Raw genomic sequence first — 25,792 nt, forward strand, 5'->3', positions numbered from 1 at the left:
AAACGCTAACACACTACTGCCACAACTGTAAACTACACATTCAAAACAGAATGAATGCCTAGTGCATTTCAAACACTGCAGATTGCAATTTCAACTGAAACACTAAGAAGGTGTCTTGTTTTAGACTTGTTAGTGAACATATACAGTATAAAGGGAAAGCTCAACAATATATATTTTTTTGTAATTGGACCAATGAAGACAGGTTGTTGGAGGGAGAAGAGTGGCAGTGAGAGTGTGGATGTGTGGAGGAAGACAGAGCTGTAATGTCTGATGAAATACAGTAAGGCTACACTGATAGACCCTGTTGTGTATCATGAACTCTCATTGAGAGAGGCAGGGTTGAGAGTGCAACCCAATCTGCAAAAAAGTTGCATCTGTAATACGAATTTTCCAGCAAACAAACAGCTTAGAGTTGCATCCTTACAGTAAATGACAATATTACAGGATAGATTTCTTTATTACAATTATATAATATTTACACAGACAAATACTACATTTGGAAATGTTTTCAATAAAATATACAAAATGTGAATCTATTGAAGCAAACTTATGATTTTCATTTCTTTTTGTTTTCCTAAAAAAAACTGGTATGTTATAAAATAAACAATTTCATGTGAAAAAATTTCACCCTTTCATCAAAGAAAATATTACGTAATTTGTGTGAAATAACTCAAATTATTCTAACTGTAAAGATTAAAAGTTTGTAATTTATGTATTGGGGTTTGATGCTAGTGTTTGTACTCTAAGCATATTCTGAGTGACAGTGTGTGTTATCTCAATGAGGCTGGTTCATAGTGTTTGCTGCACTGAGCCTATTTTGCAGGTGAAGTGAACTGTTCAGCTCCAGTGACTGTTGGTAGTGCAGACTATAGTTAGAGTTTTGCACATTGAGCTACAGTTGTGCCCACTGTGTGTTAGCAATCGAAAAAAACTGTAATGTGACTGGGTACGCATCAACTGCATCTCTATTCATTAAATTATACCTTTTGTTGTCAACATACTTATTATATTCTCGTTCACATGGAGACAAGAGGCTTAAATCACACCTTTCCCCCCTCTATATTTTCCTGTGTTGCCAAAGACATATCAATATAATTAAAATAAAGCCATCTTAAAAAAGCTTTTCTTCTGCGTCAGTGGGTGTTGGTAGGTATGAGGGCACATGTGAAAGAACAGCCAACATTTGTTTTGGTGAAATTCTACATGCAATGCACTACAGTTGCAGGAAAGGGAAAGAGCAAAGTAATATGAGGCATTTTTTCTCTTCTTTCTCATCAAAGTGCTGATGGATATGAATCCCGTTGAAGCATATACTTTTGATAGCATTTCAGCATGAAAGGGTTTAGCCTTGTTTCTCCCACTTTTCACTCGAATCGGCAGGCCTGTATTAGCCAATGTGTTTTCCAGCTGCATAACCAAAGGAAAAACAAAACCTAGACTTCGAAACTTCAAAGAGCATCTTCAGTAAAAAAATAAAATAAAATGTCTGCCCTTTTTTCTGTCATTGTCTGATTTTCTTCATTTCTGTATCCCTTTCTGTCTTTTTCTTCTGTAATTCCCTTCTCTATAGATCACCAACCGTTACATTTACGATTCTGTGTTGCTGCTGGCCAATACCTTCCACAGGAAGTTGGAGGATAGGAAGTGGCACAGCATGGCCAGTCTGAGCTGCATCAGGAAGACCTCCAAACCGTGGCAGGGAGGCAAGAGCATGCTGGATACTGTCAAAAAGGTCGGAATATGCAGAAGAACACACACACACACACACACACACACACACACACACACACACACACACACACACACACACACACACACACACACACACACACACACACACCCTCAAGTCTCACAGGAAGGTATTTAGCTACAGTAAGTATGCAGGTATACATGGCACACACACACACATAGATTACATCTGAGCACACACACATCCAGGCACAGAGGTAAGCCAGTGCCTGTTCCAAGAAGCAGGCTTCCTGGGTTCTGGACAACTTTGCTGTCTTCCTTTTTAAAATATATAACATGAAAAAAAAAATCAAGATATGTACAGTATGTGTTCATTAGGACATGTGGCGACACATCCCAATTAGCAAATACCTTTCTATGTATCAGTATATAAATATAGTCCAACGCGCTTAACATATTTCACTCTCATTCAATTTAATTTAATTAGAAGTACTTATGGTATACTGAATATGACAGGTCACATGCAGTTCAGTGACACAATGTTAAAACACTGAAAATAACTTGAAAAGGTTATTGACCTGCAAGTCATTTCAGATGTCCTCCTGTTTTTCCATGTGTCTTACGTGTCTTTCAACTCTCACACTGAGGGAGCGTGTATTTTCATTTTGACACATTGTGCTCATTACATGGAATTTCGTTCCTTAGCTGTAGCTCTAGTTGAGTCAGCAAGATGCAGTCACTTCTAAATGAATTTATACAAAGTCATCTCGGTACAACTAAAACATCCTACATGGACGAAGAATGACATATTAGGTAAAGGCTCTAAACGAGTCTACCGTTTTTTGTATCATTGCTATCATATGGAAATCCATTTTTTGTTCATTACCTTCACTCAAAGTTTCCAAGTTCCTGTGAAGGCTCAGCCAGCCGACGTCAATGAATTCATAGGATTGCATACCTTGAAGAAGAAAAAAAGCTATCCATCAATCAGCAAGTTTAGCTGAGTCCTTTTAACAGTTGACTCTTGAGAGATAGAGGAATTTCATCCTGCAGCTGTGGTTTTTATGAATCTCTGCATTTCACCTTCAGTTTGGGATCGGGTCTGGCAACCCTTTCGTAGCTGTTAAATCCAATTGGATCAATGCCATCTATTTTGATATCAATAAAGAAACTACTCCAGGGATGGCAGTTTGACTGAATGATGAAGCCAAGTGAAATGCTAATTTAGGATTAGTGTCTGACAATAATGAATGTGGCGAACTGGCTTTCATATCTATCTCTGCATTTCACCTTGAGATCAGGCTGGATTTTGGCAACACTTTCATCAGCCAGCCCTTTGCTGTTAAACCAACCCTGATGGCTGTCTCAACAGAGCTGCATTAAAGAGCCCTAAGCAGTACTAGAGTTGAACTCAAGAGATTGGCATCAGTTCCAGTTTGCAGTCTATCAACAGTGTGCTTTACTCACTGTGCATGCCTGTGTGTTTTAATCAGTGCTTTGTGGGCCATTATGGTAATGATGAATAATAATTTTGAGCTCTTGCTGATGTTTTTGTGTGGCGTCCATTGACAAATTCAATTTGAGTGGGGAAAAACATGTGCCACCTGAAACTGCTGTAACTTTGATTTGAATTGTGAAATATATATATTAGGGCTGTCAAACAATTAACATGTTTAATCAGATTTATCACAGGGTGTGGATTAATCACGATTGATCACGATTAATTCTAATATTAGAAATATGCCCGAAAAATCAGAATTGTCTCTGTATATTGTTGTATGAACGGAAAAATAAACAGGAGGTGAATATGTACATTTAAAATTAGTATTTTTATTAATTGAAAATCCAAATGATGGTTTTAATACTGAAAACAAATATAATCAAACTAAAATGTATGCCTGCCACATCATAATTCAATGTGTCTGTCTCTTTTCTATGTCTTTAATCAAATACAGGCTATATAATGGCATTTATTTGGTGAATCCATAGGTTGTGCATTTTTTAATACAACTTGATTGCAGCACGCGGTGTGTGTGTTTGTACACGCCGCCAGTTTATAGGGTAGCCTACTGTTCATTTGTGCCAGAAAGCCGACGTTATGTTGATGGAAAATCACACACACCTATGAAAACTGCAGACGTTTGTGTCCTGGTGGGCTCTAGACAGAGCAGACAATGTTTGTCCTCCTGTTGCTCCCGACATCAACTGCGGCCCGTGACACAGACGTAGCCATTAGCAGTTCATAACATGGCATGGGCGTGCGTGCTGCTATGTTGAGCCGCACGCATCTACTGATCAAGGGTCAGCCACACCGTTAGAGTGATTGTAGTGCAGAGCGGATGGGATGTAGCGGGCGGATCATTCTGCACAAGCGTTAATTGTGTTAAAAAAATTAACGCATCAATTAATCACCCTGCGTTAACACTTTAATTTTGACGGCCCTAATATATACTATATACAGTAGGCTATATATATATATATATATATATATATATATATATATATATATAAACTTAAGAGTTCAAACGTATATCTTCCGGATACATTATTGCTGTTATTAGAAAACACAGAATCGTTCATTTTCTTCCTTTAAAACAAAGAAGCTTCCGAACATAGAAAATTACCCATCAGCGCTTCTTCCTTATTTATTTATATATTTTTTTTATAACTCAGTCTCATTGGTAGCCTGGAAATCCAGACCTGCCGCTACGCGCTGGCAAGTTAAATTTGCTGCGCCTGTTGGTCTGGACACTCTCCATTGAAGCTCATTAAAAATGCCAAGACATCCTGAGCTACCAATCAAATCGTTCTTTCTGATATGGGCGGGCCAAAGCCCTATGTAAGGTGCTCAGGTGTGCTCAGGGTCGGACGTAACCAGATGACGACAGTGCTGTGCATGTGCCGTCGAAGCGCGTCGAAGACGTGATAGTCTAAGATGGCTGCGGATATGTTGTTTGAGTTTGAGACGGCTTTGGCCTCGACCCATTACGATTTCGAAGACGGCACGCAAACCTTTCATTAGCAAGTAAGAGAAATGCTCTGTTGTGCCTACCGACCACGGCAGAAGTTTAATTTAACAGTTAATCCTGCTGTTCGCTAAACGAACGAGGCTTAATATGTCACCTTGTTCATTGCTCTGATTGGTTGTAGTGCTATCCGTGTGTGTGTGTGTGTGTGTGTGTGTGTGTGTGTGTGTGTGTGTGTGTGTGTTTTTGCCAATCCCGGGGGGAACAAAGAATTCAATTATTAAGAATGTAGCTCAGAAAAATGTGTTTCATACAAACAGGTGGAAGTGCATGCACAAACACACATACTGTACACACCACACATACAAATACACATAGGCCTATAGGGTATGCATCATGTTAAGGAGTATAACACCTCGCCTTCCCTGAAGCAGACTGACAGGTCACACTACCAGATGTGAAAGGTCGAGGACTGAAACTGTGTGTGTGTGTGTGTGTGTGTGTGTGTGTGTGTGTGTGTGTGTGTGTGTGTGTGTGTGTGTGTGTGTGTGTGTGTGTGTGTGTGTGTGTGTGTGTGTGTGTGTGTGTGTGTGTGTGTGTGTGTGTGTGTGTGTGTGTGTGTGTGTGTGTGTGTGTGTGTGTGTGTGTGTGTGTGTGTGTGTGTGTGTGTGTGTGTCTCTGTGTGTGTATGCCTATTTGTTTGCATGTTTGCCAATATATCAACTGTTATCTGTAAAGAGATCACTCTGGTATGAAGTACAGACACTGTGTGTGTGTGTGTGTGTGTGTGTGTCAATAGTCTGGTACTACAAAAACAAAAACTTTGTCCTATTTGGTACCTGACCTTGCCAATGAGATATCATAATTTCATAAGAGACGGACAGATGATTCACGTTTCAGTTTTACTGGGAACACTTATCATAATGTGTCTTTAGCAAAGATGATTAATTCATTATTACATCAAAACACTCTCATGACCATGATCGTAAAATGAATCAAAAGACCATAGCCTAAATACATTGTGTCTTGTCCTTGCAGTTCGGAGTGAGTGGCCTCACCAGTTTCCTGGAGTTCACTAACAACGGCAGTAATCCCAACATCTTCTTTGAAATCCTGGGAACAATGTATGGAGAGGACCGGGGTCGAGGAGTCAGCAGGGTAAGTAGTCAAAACAGAACCCATGTGTCGTGTACTGCTGTGGCTGAAGGAGGAATCATTTCTGCTCTAATGCGTGGAGTGGATTTACATAATTCCTGGATTTACCTGGGAAATTCACTGCACCTGCCCTCGACATTCTTTCTCATCTCATATTTATAAAGGCATGTATTTCCTTGTTGCTGTTACACTTGTGTAGTAGAGTGCAGCTCTGCCACCTTTCTGTATTCACTCCTGGATATCTTTTTTCAAACCCTCTACAATTGATGCAGAACAAATGCCAAGAAGCAGTTCAAGTAGCTTTACATTTTGAGCTGTTCACCTCATGTTTCTTGATTGTATGTGTGAAGGCATGGGTGCATACATGTCTGCACTTTAGAATTATATGTACTTTGAGCTGTTCACCTCATATTTCTTGATTGTATGTGTGGAGGCATGGGTGCATACATGTCTGCACTTTAGAATTATATTTACTTTGAGTCAAAGCAGCTGATGCCGTAAAGTAAAATCTTATAAGTTATATGCAAATTCTAGTTTCACTATTTATGTTATCATTTGATGTAATGTATTGGTATACACTATGGACAAGGACAATTATCTTTTAAATGTTCTGATGCCCTGGGATTTAAAAAAAAGACTTAAATGATATCACTGAAATGTCACTGATTCAATTAACCGATTACACATATAGGTGTAAGAATAGTAGATGTTGGATTACTTAGAATACTAGACTTGCGATGGATGACCCATTGATCCTTCAGAGAAATATCACACACGCACACAGACACACACACACACAGACACACACACACACACACACACACACACAGACACACACACACACACACACACACACACACACACACACACACACACACACACACACACACACACACACACACACACACACACACACACACACACACAGTGTCTGTCCTCCATACCAAAGTGATCTATTTACAGATAACAGTTGATATACTGTACAGAGCTCTGATTATGGATTTTGTGGTGAGACACACAGACAATAACGCAGCAAGCCATCAAAGACACAGTTAATCTTTAAAGCACAGCATAATTACATTTAGACACAAATGCCCTAATGAGAGCTGTATTACTTATGAGGGAATTATCTCACTTGTTATACATTATTCCTGCCACAGTCCCCCTTAATGCTTGGAACATTTGTTGGTCTGTCATTGCGATTCAATTAAATTCACCCAAAGATCAAATGACTAAAGATATATTCCTCCCAGAATATTGGCATATTAAATTTACATTGTAGCTGAATCGTGCATTCCCAAATGAGGGGTAGCCCTATAACATAGTGTGCATACAGAAGATTGTAACCTGCAAAAAAAACATGGCAGATATATGTCCGGTTGAAAGAAAAAAGGTTATTAAAGGTAACCACACCTTGACCAATTTACCATATGGAGCTTTTTTATTATGTTATGAAAAAAATTAGATCATAAGGCTAGAGTCTTCAGACTGCCCCCCCCCCTCTCACATTTCTCATCACAATATATGTATTTCTCTCATCACATAGTTTTTCTATTATATGGCACAGACTCTACTTTACTCTATGCTACCCTATACACCTCTGGTATCAGCTACTTTTCTGGAGGTCGTTTTCCATTACAAGATAGTACCTATTATAGTACTGACTCAGTGTAGCTGGTCATCATAGCGACGTAACGGCTAACGCAAGCGTTAAGGCATTTCTATTCAGCGTGCCGTGTCATAGCAGGCTATATTATTGTTTTGCTATGAGGATATTACAGGAAAGTTGACTTTATATTTTGTGTCGAGATGGACAAAGACTAAAATAATTTCTTCTATATTTTCTACAGCGAGGTGAATAAAGACCTCATTGCAAATACATGACTATGGCAATTTGCCCTGTCTCTCTCTGACCCAGGGTTAACATTTACCTTTATTAAATGATGGCTTCAGAGACAATTGTTAATTCCGAGTTATTTCACAGTATAAATCACCACTGTGCGGTTAATATGGCTTTTTGTTATAATGCATCCAGAAGAGGAGTCTCCAATATGGCTCCGGGGCTTCCATAGGAGTAACGGAGGAACATAATAACTTCCTAATAGTTTCACAAGATGAAAAAAAAGAAAAAAAAAATCGTTTTTTGAGGAGTGAGTTGAGGAGCCATATGTAGTCAGCCTTAGTTAGAAATATTCTTTGAGTAGTTTCTTCATCTCAATCAGAATGGAAAAAAGCAGAAATCCAAGTTGGAACCACGGTACACTGAGGCAATTAAAAAAACATGTATGTTAGAAATTGTTAAGGCCTGGTGTATCTGGTGTACGATGAGTCAATATTCCGCTTCAGTCCCATGCAACATTGAAACATCAGCAGCAGCAATAACTATGGTGGTGAATGCATTTCATCAGTGGGTGTTTTTAAATAGCAGCTCAGGGAAGCTGTCAAGAATAGCCAAATACATTTTGCAATTCAGTTTGACATTTTAAGATATGTTAATAATGGAGTGACACCAGTTATCTATTTGCAAGAGTTTTTCTTTCATTTTCCACAGCTTGCGGTCAAAGTTACTGATAGATTGGGGAGCAGTTGGTTAAAGTTCTGTAATTGTTTCAGCAGCTACTGCTAACCCTTTTTCATATATTTACTTCCAGAAAGTATCTTTGAAATATCCCTTAACTTTTGTGGCATTTTTGGCATTTATTTGGCATTCCCCATGATCACATGATGGAAGGCTTGTCCAAATATCAGCTAAATATCTGATCCTTACAGTTTGCAAAGCTTCCTTGGAGCACCCTTTGTTCTATTATTCAGCCTTCACTCGTTGCTAATTTTGTAATATCAGTTGAGGGGAGTGATGTTTCACCTGACAGTGACCTCCCTCAGAAGAAATATGTCTATCTCTTGAACCAAATGAAATTGACCTATAGGTTATTTTTCTTAATACATTATAGATCATCCCTCTCCCTCTCTCTCTCTCTCTCTCTCTCTGTCTCTCTCTCTGTCTCTCTTCTCTCTCTTTATATTCTATCTCTCCACCACATTCCCACACATCTTCATTAACTTTCATACCATATGAGGTCAAATGTGTTTCTCTTGTACCCCGGCTTTCAGGACACTCATGTGTCTGGATAATGGCTGCATCCCCATGTATTTTATATAGAGGCACCCGTCAGTGTCTGCGTTATAGATTAATGAATCATTGACAACAGGCCATAAATAGCCCATAAGTACTGTATGTATTGCTACCACTAGGATAGGCCTCATGTTAATGTGTATGTAACATTGTGAGCATGCTCCCCTAATCAAAGTTTTAGCTGTCTCTCTGTTTTCAGTCTTTGTTCTTATCCCCGCTGAGAGTCTCACAAATGTCAGGCACATAGTCCAGTTTGTTTGTGTGCCTATCTTACCTTAAAGGTGATCCGAGGAACTTTTAGTTTTTGTTCTTGCACCCCCTTTGGACAAAAGCGGTAGTGTTTTTACTACGCCAGCTTCAGTGCCTGGGTGAGCGTACCCAGGCATTAAGAAAAACTAGATCAAAATAGCATTATTTGCACTGATAGTCACGTTTGTTGCTACGTGTAATGTATGATAATCATAGGAAATATTAGACTGTTTCAGAAATATTGAAAAGTTCATTGTATCACCTTTTAATTAAGTCATTATTCTGAGCACCTATCCCTTTATCTTTCCAACTCTCTTCCCCTGTTATTTTCTTCTCCCTCCCTCCTTCCTGTCTGCCATTTCATGAATCTTCCACCTGGCTGTCCCCCGATCAGCGTTCACCTTTCAATCCTCAATCCCTTGTCATGTATGGCATTTAGCCCCCATCATATGTCACACATATGCATACAGCTGTCTGGGTATAATGATAATGGCACCCACCTCAGATTGTCATAATTATTATCGCTACACTGTGTGGTAGAATTGGCTTTCTGCTCCATTACCCTTAGTGGCTATACATGGAGGTTCCTATATCTTTTTGACTATACATCTATGCCGGGCACGCCAGGCTCCACTGCTCTCTCATATAGAGGCGACAAGTCTGCCATGTGTAATTGCTTCGTTAGCTATCTGCGACATCTTAAATGACTTCGGAGGGGAAAAATGGCATCAGATTTATACTTTAGAACCAGCACAATAAAAAAAGGGTTTGTGGCTAAGCGGGGATAACAAAAAAAGAAAGGAGAATGGAGATTGGGAGGGGGAGGGGAAGGGGGAGGTTGGGGTGAATGGAGAAAGAGCGCTACACAGCTAGATTAAAGCAAAGGGGTGGATGTAAAGAAGAGAAAGGTAAAATGAAACCGGCAGAGAGACGGCTAGAAAGGAGATGGATGACCTAATCCTTGAAGTTCCTGTACGAGAGATAGGAGCGGCAGCACACGTCACGAGAGAGTCACAATCATTACACTCTTTTACTCTCACACACACATGCCCTCTTCTCTCCTCTCTCACATCTCCACATATTCTCAATCTTTTTAAAAAAAGATATGGGAGAGAAGGGTAAAATATTCCCACTCTTTGAGAGAATCAATGGCCTTGCAGACTGCAGTGCTCTTAAATTGAGGTCACCTTCAATTATTATTTCCAGTCCCATTCGACACATGTATTAAATTACACCTAGCAACCCCAGGAAAGACATGGGACCTTGAACGACCCCTTAAGTGACCTGTCATCATGCGCGAAACATTTCTTCAATTAAATGTTTTGAACGATTGAGAGGCGTTCTCTTTTTATGTGATGGCTTAATGTGCCGACCCACTCAAACACACCCAGTAGCTGCAGTTCACTCGGGTACACGCACATTTGCATAAATCTTCTGGCAGGTTTTGAAAAAAATGCGTAGCTAACCCTCTTGGCTTTTGCTTGACAATGAATGTATTGACCGTCACTTTGAAATGCAGAGAAACACTAAGCGAGGATCAAACATTACCCGTTTTAACTGAGCTCCAAAATAATTGTTTGACAGAGTTTCTTTCATGAGGCTAAGCCATAGTGACACACACAGCCTTTTTCATAAAATGTAACAAGAGACTAGATAGTCAAACTCCTCTGTAGTTTCTTGTGAACTTGTTCCGGCTCTTTTGAATTAACAGCACACAGCTGCTTTATACAAATAAAATAAAAATGTTATATGTAATGGTATTCTCACAGAAGGATACAAGTTTTATTTTTTAAGGATGTTTTTTGTTTAATATATTGTGTCTATTGGGACAATGTCCATGTCTGAACAAACAAAAGACTCAGATAGTGAATGCCATTGCTTGTGTTTATGTTTATTTATTTTTTTCTTCTTTTTTTGGGCTTATTGGAGACAACACTAGGTCACAACCTCTGATATGTGGAGAGCGACTTCCTGCTGTGTTTTGTTCCTTCCCTACAGAACACTTGTTATTGGCCTACAGACTAATATCCTGTTATGGTCTCTGTTCATGTTTCGGTTTACTTACTTTCATCAGCTCACAGTAAAGGGGTACTCCATCCAGATATCAGCTGTTGAAATCAAACATGTATGAAATATCTTCAAGGGCTTTTACTAGCTGGGGAGCCCTGACTTATGTTGACCTTAACAAGACTAAATTCTACAGCCTTGCCAGCGCCTTCCGAAAGTCTGTGCTTTGAACTAAATGGTTACGACAACATGCTCCCATGCTCACAATGATAGTGTTAACATGTAGTCATGTGAGGCAGACATAATGCTTACCATGTTCTCCACCTACGTTTCGCAGACTAGCACTAAACAGATAGTTTTGTTCATGTTTTATGTGAGTTTTATTTATTTCAAAGAAATGTTGATAAACCTTAAAAGTTAGGACAATACATTTTTTGACCTGATGACGGCTTTAGATGAATAAAATATCCTCCTGAATAGAACATGATTGTCCCTTCCGAATTCCATGGCTTCATTCTGTCAAGACAATTCGTTCAAAACTACAAACTTCAACCTTGTGGTGTTGCTAGCTAAAAAGTTAGGTGATCACCTAAGGTAAGTATCCTAAGGACTCTATTCATAGGATACTTACAAAATTCAATTCTGATGGCTCTCCAAAATTAGACACAAATGTGTGTATTAGTGCATTTGAAGCAGTGAGTTTAGTAGGTATACACATATAGCTGGATTTGTCTCATAGTTTGTAGCAAGTCTGTAAACAATTAAATGAAATATGCTAACTGTTAAGCAATTGAACTGCAGTAAATGAGACTTAATGGCCAGCTAATATCAAATATACCACCAGCCTGGCACCACCCGCCCAACTACTTCCCCTCAATTTTCATTTCCCTTCAGTAGTCAGTCTGGGTCTGCGGTTTATTCACAGGTTTTCTCAGGATATATTTTTACATGACCAATCAGCGAACAGCGGGAGTGGCTGGGAACAATGACGGGCGCCAGTTTCAGTTGCAGAAGCCCGGGCATGGCATACGTCACGACCAAACGTTATGCGATTGGTTGGCAGATCCAGAGTGGCACTAGGCAGATCCAATAGTTTTAAACTTCAACAGACACCCGCCTTCAAGTGAGTTTACGTTTGTCAATTGAGCGATTCTAGACCTTCTGTACAAATGAAATGAAGTACGATGGTCTGGTAGGAACAGGCTAGTATGCCACGCGGTTGCGAACAAGAAAATGGGCATAATAAGGTGTTAAATAAATTGAGATTTTGTATGCACAGCATGCTCCGACTATGGAACACAACAGTCAAGATGCAGCTTTAAAGGGCATGCTAGCCAGCGCTATTTTAGGGAGGTTAGACAAGGGGCCATCACCACTGGAAGTAATTATTACCATTATGTAAAAAGTCCTGCCGGGTGAGATACAAAACGGTGATTCGAAAAGAGAGAGAGAGGTTAGAGAGGAGGTACCGATGAGTCACGCACAAAAAAAGGCAGGAAGAGAGATGGGCATTATGTGAGTCAGACAAAAACAATCAGGAATAGATAGTAAGTTAGAAGAGAAGAAGTTTAATAAATAAATAAATAGATAAATAAATAAATCAGGGGGTACAGAGAAAGCAAATCTCGTTGAAAAGATGAGTGATGGGCGGAAAGATAGTGACAGTGAAAAATATCTCCGAGGGGGAAAGATCCCTACTTCCCTCCAATTTTCCATCCTATTAGGCAGATTTGCATGTATCTTTATTCAGCGTGTCTCCCTCACTGCCAGGCAGGTGGGAGATAGTGGAAAAGCATTGAGGGAGCAGCGAGCGGAAGAGGGGGAGAGATGCAGTTAAAGATGCATGAGTGGAAGGAAGATGGGGAAGGCAAGAGATACAGGAGGGAAGTAGTGAGGAGAAGAGAGGACGCCATTGATTTGTGCTGCTTCACAGATTAATTTCCCTCCGCTTATTACCTTCTCTGTAATCTCACCTGATAGGTGTGCGTGTGTGTGTGTGCGCATTATTTCAGTGTTTTATTTTTTTTTTCATTTTTACTGCATTTATATTGGAATATGCTTGCACTTTATCTTAAGTGAAGCCTATCATCAGAGAAAAGCGCTTTATAGATAAAATGTATTATAATATGGAATGAATAAGAACGACTCTTTGTTGAAAACTCCACAGGTTCTAGTGGCATCCTTTTCCTACATTCACTGTGACTCGTAGCTCTGGTGTTTTTGGCGCTTCTTCACTCATTTTTACAATGGCCTCTGTGTGTGAGAGCACTTCAACTAAGTTCATAATTTCAAATTTTCTAAATATTTATTCATATTCTGGAGAAAAAAAATGTAATTTAAAACTAGTTATCTATCAAGTTAAAAGAAAATATTCTGTAGAAATGACCAACGCCTTTCTTCTTTAACACAAAGGTGGCCTTAACTTAAGGTGAGTAAGTGTCATATGTGTATGCAGTTAGTTGAAAATATGTCTTCATTATCAATCTCTCTGTGTGCAGTGCTCTAAGGACTATGTGAGCTTTCTACACATTTTTCTTCAAAAAGCAGTCAGCTTAACCATCAGGGCTAACAACAGCTTGGCACAGTGAAAGCTTGCACCGTGTCATTATAGTCTAGTGTTTTCATACAGATGTTACTGGCTTTTCATGCTCTAAAACAAAACCCAGGTAATGCTTGGAGCTATTTGTTTAGACATATGTTTTTGTTTTCAGTAAGATAAGCTGTTTCCTCCCGTTTGTCATGGACCAATCTTGCTGCTGAACTCACAAAGATTGAGCTGATATCGATCTTCTCATTTCAGTCCCAGGGCCAATCCGAATAGTCTTTTTTGCATAGGAAATTTCCTTTCCTATCGAGATGACCCGGAAGTACTCGGCGGATAGGTGATTCGAATTCTCAAAATGCTTAGGAAAGGCATAGGAAAGTAGCCTCGATTAATCCTTTAACCCTCCTTTAGCATAGGTTACTCCGGACCAACCTATGCGAAAGGAAAGGAGATAGTGGTATCCCATAATCCTTTACGGCGTCAAGATTTAAAGCAACAGGCCACCGCCGGAGTTTACCGACTCTACATGAATACGAACGAGAGGTAAAACAGAAGAGAGGAGAGGAGAAGAGAGGAAGATTTAACTCGGCTAAAACAAAATCCCCCCCCCCACAGGCTAAAGATAATAAAGAACTCATGAAAGACCAACATCATAATAGTTATTTTTGTAGCACATAATTTACACCATAAGAAAATAAAATACCAACTTCACATTTAAAGTTACTGGGGGCAGTTCATTTCAACATCAACATAAGTGTAGCCTCTTTTTATTCCACATGTGAATTGGGATATATGGGAGTGATTCTCACACTGTTGGCGACAACCTGATTAAAATCAATATGAAAAGAACGCATGGATCAAACGAGCGCTTGTTGTAGTCAATTTTCGGAGAATAGGCTATAGTGTAGTTTCACGCTAGTGACTCACGTCAACAATACTCGCCGTCGCGCAATGACGTCGGTTAGGAAAAGTGGAGTCGAATTCATTTGAAACAGTGCTGTCTTTTCCTATGTTCGATAGGAAGCACCTTTCATCTCTCCTTAACCCCGATGACGTTTAGGGGTTAAGGTATAGGAAAGGAGGCTTATAGGTTAGGAGATTATTCGGATTGGCCCCCAGTCAGACAGCAAACAATCATATTTTCCATATTGTTGAGGTATTCTTTTTAGACTTCAGTGCTCAGTTATTTTTATCCCGTCCTTCCTCTTTAAGTGTGGCTTGGGCTGGAGTGCTAAAGAGCGATATATTTTTTCATCCTTTGTGATAACAGCTTTTACCCTCGTGAACTGATGAATACTTGAGTATTTTGCAGGCTTCTTCTGTGCCTTGATTGATGTCAACGATTTGTCTTAGCCAGAAGGTTGTGTCAATCACGGCTGAATGCACATAGCACTGACCAGCAAGTTGTATAGAGAGTGACCACAAAGTTGTGGACACTGGACACTAATTGAAGCTGACAAACTGCCTCTGGTGTCCTTGGGATCAGCGCAAGTGTGGCAGCACATTTGAACTGTCGTTGTGTTCCTCTGCATATGTGAGAGAGAAGGCCGCTATCAAAAAGCATATAGGAAGAGATGGGAAGAAGGGGAGAAAGGGTTGGAGAGTAGTATGTAGATCAGCAAAGTGGGAGGGACTATTCCATGCTGTCACACACAAACCCCCTTGGGAAATCCCTTGCGGTGCTAAAGAAAAACAGTGTTTGTGTAAACAGTATGGGTAACTAACACCAAACACTATAGCCCAGCAGCCACTCGTCTGCTTCCATGTTTCTTTGAGTCAAGCCAGGAGAAGTTGTATTCCCCCGTTGCTCCTGTCAATCCTGTCTCATGTCTCTACCAAGATGGATCCTGTGCAGTGACATAGGGGAACAGAGCATAGGCATGTTGACTTTAAAGGAAGTGCTGCCATTCTGTAGGTGGATGCATACAACAAGGTTCGCCTGTGTGTTTTTGGTCCAAGAATTCAGGAGTCAATGCATCAGCTTCCAGGGAAGATATTGAAAACAAGAACAAAAGAAAGGAAAGAATGACATTGCTATTGTGTGAGCATACAAAGGTGTTTTCATGCGGCCCCCTACCTATTTCTTTTGCCACAATTCTCTTTATAGGTTTTGTACCTGAAAAGAAAAAACATAGAGAAGTGCACAGAGGAAGCCAGCAATTTGAATCGGATTTCTTTACTCTGTTGAGTTGCCCCGTCTCTGTGCTGCAGTGAAGTATGACATGAATGTCTGGACAGGAGTACTGACAAAACTGTTGATTCTTGATGACAGAAACCACCAATACTGTTTGTTTGTTTCTTTGTTTCTTTGTTTCTTTCTTTATTTGTTTATATTTTTTTGTTAAGAGTGAAATTGGACCACTGTATATGGTCACTGATGAAAGTTTTCCTCTTATTATTTATGACACCACTTTGGGTTATAGTAGAGGGAAAATGTTAGGCAGGCTTGTCTGGGTGGATGAAAGAAGGATAAAGGTTCAGAGAGATAAAAAGAACACAGTGTGGGGTGGGGGTAGCTGGTCTGAGATATGTTTGAAATAGTGGGAGGGAAGGAGGAGGGAGGAGGGAGAAAAAAAAGGAAAAAGGCAACCGTGTTTGAACCCTCCAGCTAATATTTACTTCTAAGTCAAGCCAGAGAGAAGATGAATGAATGGATGGGTGGAGAGGAGGAGTGATGGATGGACAGAAGGAGTAGGGAAAAGAAAAATGGGAAACGTTGTGGGTTGCCAGTCCTTGTGTTAATCTTTGATAAGAATGTGAATGGATGGATGGACGTATGGATTGACGGATGGTTGAGCGGATTGACGGGAGCATGGATGTGAAGGAGAGATAAGGGGCAGGGCCTAATTACCTGTGACCTGGTTGTAAGCACTGCTACTAGGATGGTGACAGCAGACAAAGGAGGGATCATTGGAAAAGAATTTAGCGCGAGAGAGCTTTGGCATCTGACACCAAGGTTGTGTCCTCGTGTTAAACCTACCATGGCTTTAGTGAGCCTGCAGAGAGGACAGGGAAGGGGACACCAGCTGAAGGCAGGAGGCGAGCTTGTTCAAGAACTACGGAACAAGAACTACAGGGACAAATGTGTCGGAGAAGCAGGTCAGAACACATGTTATTAATGTTGCTCTGGCAGGGTAAAAAAGGAAGCTAGAGATGGATGAATACTACACGTATTTGTCAAGGATAAGGTCTCGCTTCTCTACAGCAAGGACAAAGTGTCTGGACAAAGCACAATCTGGTACAATTCTACGAAAATAATTTAAAAGCCACTACAGATGAAAAATGCAAAGACGGAGATCTACAGGCACACAAAGAGGTAGACAGGAAAGACATGGGGATGAAACCAATGGACAAGGTAGACACGCAGATACATACTGTATATAAAGAAAATAACCCATGGAGGTTAAACAACAGCCTTTGTGTTCTTTAGGTTGACAACCCAAACCCCAGGCTTTGCATAGCCCACCTTAAATTAAAACATTAAGTCAAATAATGGGAGAGGTGCTGAAAAAGTTGAAGTAAAACAACACTAAAGAATGATTTCCTACATTACTGCAGACACTGTTACATTTTGACATAGTATGGGTTGGATTGTGATTTTAAAAGTGCTAGTTGTCTGAGTGATCTGCAGCAGGCAAGGGAGCAAAGAAAAACAGCGGCACCTTTTAGATGTTTAGCCTATGGCCGGCAAAGGTGTCTTGGTGAGTAAATACCATTACCTGACATTAGCCTATACTACTTCTCCATAAATTACCCTATATACCTTTTCCCATAGCACCTCACTTTTTCTCCGTGCTAAAGCATTGCTGGCACTTTGACAAGTAATCCTCACGGCATCAGCAGAAGTGGAGGCTGCCGCGATGATGGAACTGATGAAGGGGGCTTTGTGAATTGATGGGAGCCATCACAGTCGCACACAGCCCTGGTTTCAACATACTGTCTTAAAACTCCATTACATTTCCCTACACATAATCCACCCTGTCTAGAATGAGCTTCCCATAAGAGTGAGGTGTAAGTCATCAATTCACACAATAAAAACCCTGCCTTCTCACCACACCAAAAGGCACCCAAGCCACGGTCGCTAAAAGCATTTCCCTATAGAAAGGTATTGCAGTTCAGACTCCGAAAAACGCCTACGTTACCGTATGTCTGCCCCTTGTGGTTGATCAAGTCCAGCGTATCATTATAAACGCTTTCAGGAAAAGCATGTCCACGATGAATTCAAACCACTCACCGTTCTCTAAAGTGTTGACATGAAATACAGATATCGCCGCTTAAGAGAGGGGTTAGAGGAAACAACGAGGAGCTACATGAATTCCGTTCTTACGTATAATTCTGCCTCCAGAGGCCAATTATAGCCTCTTCACTCTTCCAATGAATAATCAGTAAATATTGGCCCAAAGCTATTAAGAAACACCAGGCAATTATTTCCCTCATCATAACTAAGACCTCCTTTCCAGTATGGAGATTTTGTTTCATTTCACGTACACTTACCATAATATGAGGTGTTAACCCCCTAAGAGCCACTTTATTCAGACGATCTCAGAAAGGAAACTGAGGTCTAAACTATCTGAAAGGGTTTCCATCACCCCCACACACCATGCATCTACTCCTCATTATAGCTGCAACCTGCCCTTCCACAAGGGCGTATATGGATTGGAAGGCACAATTGTTTGTGTAAACTTGTATAACTGTGGATCTGTCCTTGGTTGTTTTCCTCACCTTCTGAAGTATCCTTGGATAACATGTCCATGTGACCCTTGAAAGGATAAAGAAATCAAACTGAAATGAATGCAGGCTATCTACTAATTAAAACGTGTTTTTCCGTCCAGTTAGTTGTTGCAAGACCTTGTCCTTGAAATAAAACCTAAGAAAGTGCGCTGTTCCACTTATATACTAATCACTTCTTCTTCTGTCTTTGTTGATGTATCTCTTAAATGTGCTTTTATCTATATATGTTAAGTTCATACATATAAATAAAATAAAGGGGGGGGGGATTAATGACTCTTTATCTTATCGCTTTTTTTTTTTTGATATCGGTTTATCTCCCTCAATCGCTGATATGCACAGACATTCAATCACAGCACTGCCTATCTCGGGCTTTCAGCTGTCATGGAATTGAAGTACCAACCTTTAAAAGATGAGAATTTAGTCAATTAATACGAGCTGACACAATGTTTAAATACAAACATAGAACAGATCTTTAATGTTTGCAAACATGGGTCAAGACAACAATCAAGCAATGGGATTGAAATGAAATGACCACTACAGGCGGTCATACAGAGAGTTTATAGTGAAATCTAATTACGCACGAACATTCCAGCCTACGTACAAGATTCTCCTCAGCCAGATATATTGTTAGTTATCTTACAGACATAGTTCTCAGGAGCCATCTGTGTCAAAACATACATTCCTTACGCAGTTTGAGTATCTCAGCACATAACACCCTTCACCATCAAGGTAAGGTCAGGATTTTTGTTGATTAGCTTACGAATATTTAGAGTCAAGATGGCACTAGTCTATATAAACACATAATTATTATGACTGTAATAAACATTTCCACAACACAGCGGATTGCATACTAAATAATCATATCGCAGAATAATCTATGTATGTATCACCACATGCCTACAGCAGAGCAGACTGGGGCGTAATAGGCATAAAGCAGAATGTTTTACGGTGTGTGTGTGTGTGTGTGTGGTTCTACATACTAAAATGATTACACTAGAGGCAACAGATTTGCATTGGTTTGATATGCCATCCATCTTTCCCTCCCTCACCTAAAACCTCTTGTCAGCCCTCCTTCTTTCATTTCATTTTCTCTCTTCTCATCTCCTCTCCTGTCATCTCATTCAGTGCCTTGCTCTCTTGCTCTCCCCCTTAGCCTTCTCTGACTTTGCAATAGGCCCCTTTAGGATAAAAAAAACACTGAATTATATTAATGTGACTATCCATGATGTGCCCCTTTTTATCCTGTTTTCCGTGTTCAGCCTCCTATGCATACAAAGACAAAACAAAATGTTCTACCTCTTAGAATGTGCTTTTTGAAAGAAGCTCTTCTAAGTGGTCAACGATTTAAGTAAACTTAGGTTTTTGTAAACATATTTCTCATGGTCTGTATTATGCGATTATGGCATATGCACTTTTCCTAAGAAGTCATGTTGAAGGGACAACTTTCTGGCGCATACAACTTTTTTTGTGGTCATTTATTTTGTTAGTCAATATTGCTGACTTTTTGGTTACACTTTAGGCAAGATTTTGCCACTTATGAGGTTTGAACAAATCAATATAATTTACTTTTTATGTCATTAACATTATGACATTAACTCAGGCTCCTGTTTAATGTGTAAGGGAAAAATGTGGAGTTACTTTGGACGAAAGTGTCTCCCAGAGGAGTGTGTAAATATTGCTTGATTGGCCATATCGAAAAACAAGATAAAGTAAAAGATCACGTAAAGTCAAGGGCCAGCAGAAGACAGGTGATTGGGGAACAGCTTACACAACCTTTAAATAAACTGTAAATGCTTGTGGAGAAAGTAATGGCTTTACACTCACTTGTGGCTTTTAGGAGGCAGTATTCATATTGAATAACATAGTTTAACTCACATTAATTTCACCTCAGGGCACTACAAGACAACATCGATAGCTAATGCATTATTTACTTCTCATCAAATATACTAAACTATAAATTTGGAGCTCTGATTAGTAATAACATTTGGTGAACTGCAACTAAATTACAATCAATAGCTAGTAATGGTTGAGGGTTTTGGGAGTTCTTAATAGTTCACTCCTATCCAATGTTAAAATGACCATAATTCTTAAAAAAGAAATGAAAAGAAAGAGTAAAACAGATTATATCATGTAATTTAAGATTTAAGGAAACCAGTCCATCTATTGTTCTCCTTGCAGAGTTAGCAGCTAGGCTCTAAGTTGCTTAATTGCTCCTGTTGCTTACACAGTTTCTATTTCTGCTCATTTTAAATTAACAGTAAAGCAAAAAGCACACAACAATATGCTCAAAACAGCTGATGTTTTTTAAATTATATCAGACAGAGTCTAGAGGTGAATTATATTTTGAGGGGAACTTTACCAACAAAACATGGGAATTTGGGTGGAAAAGATTTGATTCCCAATTTTTTTTTTTATTATTTGTAGCCATTCCTTTTCCAACTTTAAAAAGAAAGTATTATTAATACAATTGTGCCCTCTTACTGTCAAATGCCTCTTTGCTCCCTTTCTCAAGTGTCCTACACTGAATGTATACATTGTACTTTACATCTTTTATGTGCCTCCCCCTATCATTTCTCTATCTAGACTGTTCCCCCTCTCTACTTCTCTTCTGTCTGCCTTTCCCATAGCTACTCATTCTTGACTCCTCTATACTGTCTCTCCTCTCCTCTCCCTTTTCTCTCTCTCTCTCTCTCTCTCTCTCTCTCTCTTGCTCTCCTTCTCTTTCCCTCTGCCAGCTAGGCCTGCAGGCTTTCTGCAGCATTACAGTGCGTAAACCTCGGATTACAGCAGTGAGCCTAGCACTACAAGCCTCTATGATGTGTGTGTGTGTGTGTGTGTGTGAATACACACCCACGCACACACGCCACTTCCCCGTAAACATGCAAGATATCTTCATACCCGGAGGACACACATGAATCATACAGGCAAATGACACACTTATGTACATTTCACATAGAGATACACATACTGTGTACACATGCAGCATGTGTACACATTGAGTGCACACACAGCTTTACTGTGTCAAAAAACCAACAGTGTTCTACTCCTTGTCAAGTTGCTTAACTCCCTCTTTACTCATGTCGCCACCATGGCTAACTAGCTAGAGGATTAGCCCCCCTCTCTTGGTGTGTGTTTACCTAACTTCTTTACTGATTATTGTGGCTGTGTATCTTAGCTGGACTATGCAAGCGGCAACCCATTGGATCTCATCTTACCCCCTCCCCTCAGTGTATATGTGCATATATGTCTGTGTGTTATTGGATTTATCTAATCATCTACATATCTCTTCCCCATCCTCTGCTTTCTGTGCTTGTCTGTGTCTACTGTCTGTCCCTGCTGTGAAAATAGTGTCATTGTACGTGAAAGGTCAACAGGGGTGTTAATGCAAGAAAACCACTGCTTTTGAACATAGCAGGCTCATAGACAGGCCCTCAGTGAACAGCAGGAATAGCAGTGGTGTGTGTGTGTTTTATGTGAGAGAGATAGAGAGTAAGTGTTGGACAGCTGAGAAGTGAAAGGTGCCAAGTGTTTTGTCTTGCCAGAACAGCCGCTAACCATTCACACGTGTGACACACACACACACACACACACACACACACACACACACACACACACACACGCACACACACACACACACACACACACACACACTCTCTCGCTCTCTCTCTCTCTCTCTCTCTCTTACAGACCAAATATGTCAGTACATGATGTCCAGAAGTCAACTGTCCAGCAGTACCACTTTGACAACCGAGTCACACTTACTGACTGACTGAGTGACTAGCTTACTGGCCCATACAGTGAATGAACTGACTGGCCGTCAGGCTGAATAACACACTGACTGTAACTGAGTGCATTTCTGTAAATTAACTTAGTTGCTACTGCTTCCTCTGTATACTACAGAATTAAACTCTCTAAAATCAAATGATAGAGTTGTCTAGTTGTCTAGACTGTTTAAAGTAATAGCAATACAAGTACAATCTGTGTCTGTTATCCTTGTAAATGTGTTCCCTGTTTCCCATAAAGGAGAAGACATGGAAAACTGGATTGGCACATTCCCAGTAACGTATACAACAGAAATCCATCTACCTCAAGGTTGGCCAGTGAACTTGATGTAGACAATGCAAAAGAAGCGTCAGGGTTATGGCGCTCTCCTTCTCTCAGATAGTTTAGTGGTGATCCAGATTGATGCTCAAATGTTTCTGTAGATTCTACATAAATCACCTGTGGTAGGCTGAGTAAATGTCAATCTTAGTGGATACGTCTTCTGAATGTACAGTATGTATGCATACCTCCTGACAAATTTGATTTAAAAATGGTTATGCAGACAAAAGTAAAATTGTGTTGTACATGGAGCCACTCTAGTGGTTTAACCACGACTCTGAGGGATTTTTTAAAACTTTCCATTCCATTATGATATCTACAGTATGTGCATATATAATTGCTCACTCCACATGTATGTGCATTTATTATTCATAACCCAGTGGTATTTAATGAATTCAGATTATTCCTGCTGTACTTGACTTTACTTAACACGCCCCTATGGATTTACTTCGTCTGTACATGCATTTTGAATGTCAGCCTGTGGGTGTGTGTATGTGTTTCAGTTTATGGTAGGGGTGGAGCACATGAGTAGGTTTGCATTTCCAGCCAAGTGCAATCTTTTCTTGCATGCTATTTCAGCTCCTTGAGTGTGAAGTCTACCAAGCCAAAGGTGTACATGTTGTATACATACTAGAGTAAGGTAGTCATTTACTCATTCCTAGGAGGAGGAGAGAGACCAAAAGACTGTAATAGAGACCAATGACCACCTGCCTGGATTTATCCCAAACACCAGACAGACAGACAGACAGACAGACAGCCAGCCAGCCAGACAGACAGACGTGGAGATATGATGGAAAAGCAAGGGAGAGTAAAATAAAGTGAAAGAGATAAGTCAAATAAGTTGAGAACTGTTCCTCCTACTCTTATCGAAAAACTTTGCAGGTAACCCCCATCCGGTCAAATCTATATCCCCAACTGGATTTTTGCCCTCTCAGCAGTCTTCCATTAGTCTCCACATCCCTACACTCTCCTGTCTGACATCTCTATCCTCATTTCTCTTTGGGGAGAATGACAGAGAACATATTATTTTAAATGGGCTTTTAGCCCTGTTTTGTTACTTCTTGCTGTGTCTCTCTGCTCACCAGTCCTTGTTTTGTTTCTGTCCCCCTCTTTTTCTAACTTCTCCATCAAGAGAATATAAAAGAAACAAACGCTTAAAGCGGCTACGAGTAACATTTAAATATATTTTAAACATGTTTCCTCTGACAATCATAAATTACCTTTAACAGCAAACGAGACCATCAGTGCAAAGAAAGACGTTTTTATATAGTTTTTATTACTGCTTTTGGTCTGGTCGCACACCCAGTCCGATTTTCGGTTCGCTCGTGCTGGCTCTATGGTCACATATCCGTATTGGTCGCAGATTTCAGTGTGGAGCAGCAACGCAATTTGATAAGCCTATCCCTCCAGGTGAGGGAAGGGGAGCGGGAGCCTTGTTTGAGACAGTTATTTGTCGTCATAATGACTGATAACGGGGCTGAACCATCAAAGAAAAAAAGAGAATGCAATGAAGAAAAGCTAAAAGGGAGAGTGATATAGGCTATGGGTGGGACGAGGGTGTTGCCAAGCAACGTGTATACAATTTCACGAGAGCGAAACTAGACTGCAGTGTTTACTCCTAAATTAATGAACGGTTGGTACTAACACAAAGTTTGCTTTGCTTCACCATCATCAGATAACCATTATCTGAAATAATCATTATTTACATCAACAACACAAACACATTACCTCATCGTGATCCATACTAACTGCCGTCTCTCGTTCATTCGCTTTCTGTGAGGACACGTAATCTTTCAGCTCCGTGAGAGAGAGTAGTTAGGTGACACTGCTGCATCAACTCATTGCAATCAGGTGTGTGTAGCACTGACCAGTGGCAGATTCAGAACGTAATTTATGGGTGGGCCTAGGAATGATCTGGATGGGCCTTGTTTTCTTTTCAAAGATTAAACAAACACGTAGCCTATAGCCTACATAATATAAAATCATGAAGTGGAGAGAACGTGCAGATCGGTAGTAGGCCTACATGTTAATATGCCTTTTACTCATGTCAGAATATCACATAATAAAAACACAAATCCAACACTGCATAGCTCACGTTATATAGTGACTACAACCCGAACATGAAGATGGAAGAATGAATTAATTTTCAGAAAAGAAAATTCAGAAACAGCAATAATGCCACGGCGGACAAGCATACAAAAACCATATGACAAAAACCCGGTCTAACCGGAGCTTCTACACAAGGCGGAGTCTTATATAGCTACTACCTATATACAATTATGAAGTGGAGAGAACTTGCAAATCTGTAGTATTTTAATATGCCTTATAGGCTACTCATGTCATATCACATAGGCCTACCAGTCTGTCGGACTCGGATCAGATGTAGGATAATAACAAAATAAAAACACAAATCCAACACTGCATAGCTCACGTTATATAGTGACTACAACCTGAACATGAAAATGGATCAAACGAATCGAATTAATTAATATTCAGAAAACTTTCAGAAACAGCAATACTGCCACGGCGGGCCAGAATACAAAAACCCAGTCTTACCGGAGCTTCTACACAAGGCGGAGTCTCACAGGCTTCGAGTTGAAAAAGTTGAATATGTCATCATAATCCGAACTGTCAATTAGTTCTCTTTCAAAAGACAAAAGTGTCAAGTTGTTAATATGATATTCCTTTCGCGGACAAGTCTGTGGTCGCAACAAAGCCCACTGCCCGCTCTTTGATGACAGGAATCGCACACACACGGCAACCGGCTCACGTTTAGCTAAGTCTTTGTAGCCTACTCATCTGCAAGTATGGCAAAATATTGTCCATGCAGTTCGGTCTTTATCTTGCGTAGCAGGATTGATCCTGCAGCCTCAAGCAGCTCATCCTGGATGTGGTGGCTCATCAATGTGGCATTTCGGGGTGGTATTTCTAGCTTGGCACAGAACGCAATATCAAGAACAACTTTGCTCCCGGTTTCGTTCCACAAATGACGGGGCGTCGCCGTGCAGCTGATTCAAAACTGTCCCGCGGCTTTGCGGTGTATGGCTGTCACTGTATGCTTTTAGTTTAGTTAGTGCAAAAGCATGCAACTTGCTTGATTTCCTGTAACCATCTCTGATTAAAGTAAACTCTGCGTGCATATCCGTAAAATGCCTACACGCCCTGCAAAAGACTGCGTCCCGCTCTTTGCTGTATTCCATCCATTTGAATTGCTCA

At 40.2% G+C, this 25,792-nt stretch overlaps 1 protein-coding gene across 2 annotated transcripts in view; it reads left to right on the top strand.

Moving 5' to 3' along the window:
- Positions 1-25,792, top strand: part of grid2 (glutamate receptor, ionotropic, delta 2) — a gene marked incomplete at both ends in the record, with an annotated part of 478,613 nt that overhangs the window by 322,743 nt on the left and 130,078 nt on the right. For both annotated transcript variants that reach the window (XM_080044597.1, XM_080044598.1), the window contains 2 exons: positions 1,571-1,732; positions 5,694-5,813. In XM_080044597.1, coding sequence (XP_079900723.1) covers positions 1,571-1,732; positions 5,694-5,813 — 282 coding nt within the window. The remainder of the gene's footprint in view (positions 1-1,570; positions 1,733-5,693; positions 5,814-25,792) is intronic.

Source organism: Ammodytes marinus (genome assembly GCF_949987685.1).
Source record: "Ammodytes marinus genome assembly, chromosome: 2".
Lineage (NCBI taxonomy): Eukaryota > Metazoa > Chordata > Actinopteri > Uranoscopiformes > Ammodytidae > Ammodytes > Ammodytes marinus.